The 1,637-nt window shown below is 44.8% G+C and overlaps 1 protein-coding gene across 1 annotated transcript; it reads right to left on the bottom strand.

Moving 5' to 3' along the window:
• Nucleotides 1-223: 223 nt before the first annotated feature.
• LOC102859649 (transmembrane protein 230-like) lies at nt 224-595 on the bottom strand. The gene has a single exon (XM_006884147.1). The coding sequence runs from the start codon at nt 581-583 to the stop codon at nt 224-226; it is 360 nt and encodes a 119-aa protein (XP_006884209.1). The 5' UTR covers nt 584-595.
• Nucleotides 596-1,637: the final 1,042 nt, after the last annotated feature.

Raw genomic sequence — 1,637 nt, 5'->3', positions numbered from 1 at the left:
GGAAGATTTGCCAAAGCCAGGAGATGAATAATAGAGCGTGTCCTACTTAGTTACTTGGAAACTCAGTTGACAGCTTTGGGATAGACCCATACAATCGGGCCCCAATCTTGCTAAATATCTTCGAACTACAGAACTCCTTAGCCCTTAGCTTGAGCTGCTGCCCAGTGTCTTCAACTGTACTGGGTCACATCCGTGCCGCTTCGGCTGCGGCCCCCAGTGGGTGCTAGTCATCGAAGTCTGGGATGTCGTCATAGGAGTAGCCCCGGTAACCTTTGGACGCATAGTAGGCGATGCGCAGGTGATAGAAGCCCGGCAGAAACACCAGGATGCCGATGATCAGCACGGGAACGGCCCCTTCTGCGCCCCCTTTGCTGATGTAATCTGCCAGCAGGAGGGAGCCGATGATGATGAGAAAGGCGCCGATCAAGAAGAGCACAGTGGCAAGGGCAATGGCTATGTAAGGGATCTTAGGTGGGCTTTTCTTAAACTGAAGGTCAATGTAGCTATCGTCTTTGGAAAGTCTTGAGTATTTCACTTTACTACTGGGAATCCCAGCAGCCAGGTTGGTGAGAGACAGCATCATAACACGTTGACATGGCGGCCGAGCTGGCGGGCACCGGGTGGCGCGGCCTCGGACTGTAGCCATGTCAACGTGTGATCTCTCTGTTCTGCCTGTTCTAGGCATAATTTATTTTCCCTGAGCCAGTAGGGAGCTCTAGTGGTCTGGTGGGTAAGAAGTTGCCCTTAAAACCCGAAGGCATGAAGGTCAGATCCCCTAGCTGGTCTACAAGAGAAAATGGGCAATTTTTTAAGTACCTCTGAAAAAACAGTTGTGGGATAGCTATGGATCAGTTCTGACTCAATGGCACACAACAACTTAGCCAGTAATAGTGGGAATAAATTGATAGAAGGTAGGGAACCCAATCTGGGAGGCTTCAACAAGGATTTAAAATTGTTCAGAAAATTTGCAGATGTTTTAATGAAGTTTAAGAAACCCTTTCACAATTCTACTTAATTTTTAGTATATTGATACACAGGAGTTTTTCAATATCACTTTTGATGTGAATTTAAGAGGCATGTCAGACAAGGATTTTTTTTAGGGAGATGAGGACATTCAGATAAATGTTACCAAAGGAATAGGAAAGTTATGAAGGGTATAAAGAGGTGACCGCAGGTAAGTGAGTAGAGGAGTGGGAGATGAAATTTGACATTGCAATTCTTGATTTTCGTTAATTAATTTAGAGACAATGTATTTACAGTAGCAGTTTACTCTCTTCATATATTTAAAGGTCTCAGTATACCAATCAAAATAGACATCTCACTGGGACTGTTTGTTTACTCTGGGAGCCTTGGTATTTTATGTTAGTGCGCCGTGCACGCACACACGCACACTCACACATGCTAATTTAGGGAAATAAAGGAACTCCAAAGTGGCCACTGATTTTTTTTTAATATGCTTACCGCCACAAGGGATTTATCTTTAACTGCTCCGCAAATTGCTGTCTGTCAGACACTTCTCTAAATCTCAACATTCAGATCAAGACAGACTAGGAAGAAGGATTGGCCACCCACTTCTGAAATAGCAGGCCTCTGAAAACCCTATGCACAACAGAACACACGCAGATTAGCAGAAAGGG

This window comes from Elephantulus edwardii, unplaced genomic scaffold, assembly GCF_000299155.1.
Source record: "Elephantulus edwardii isolate Elephantulus edwardi_28Jun2011 unplaced genomic scaffold, EleEdw1.0 scaffold00031, whole genome shotgun sequence".
NCBI lineage: Eukaryota > Metazoa > Chordata > Mammalia > Macroscelidea > Macroscelididae > Elephantulus > Elephantulus edwardii.
The sequence above is the reverse complement of the archived record's forward strand: the minus strand, read 5'-3'. Positions and strand labels throughout refer to the sequence as shown.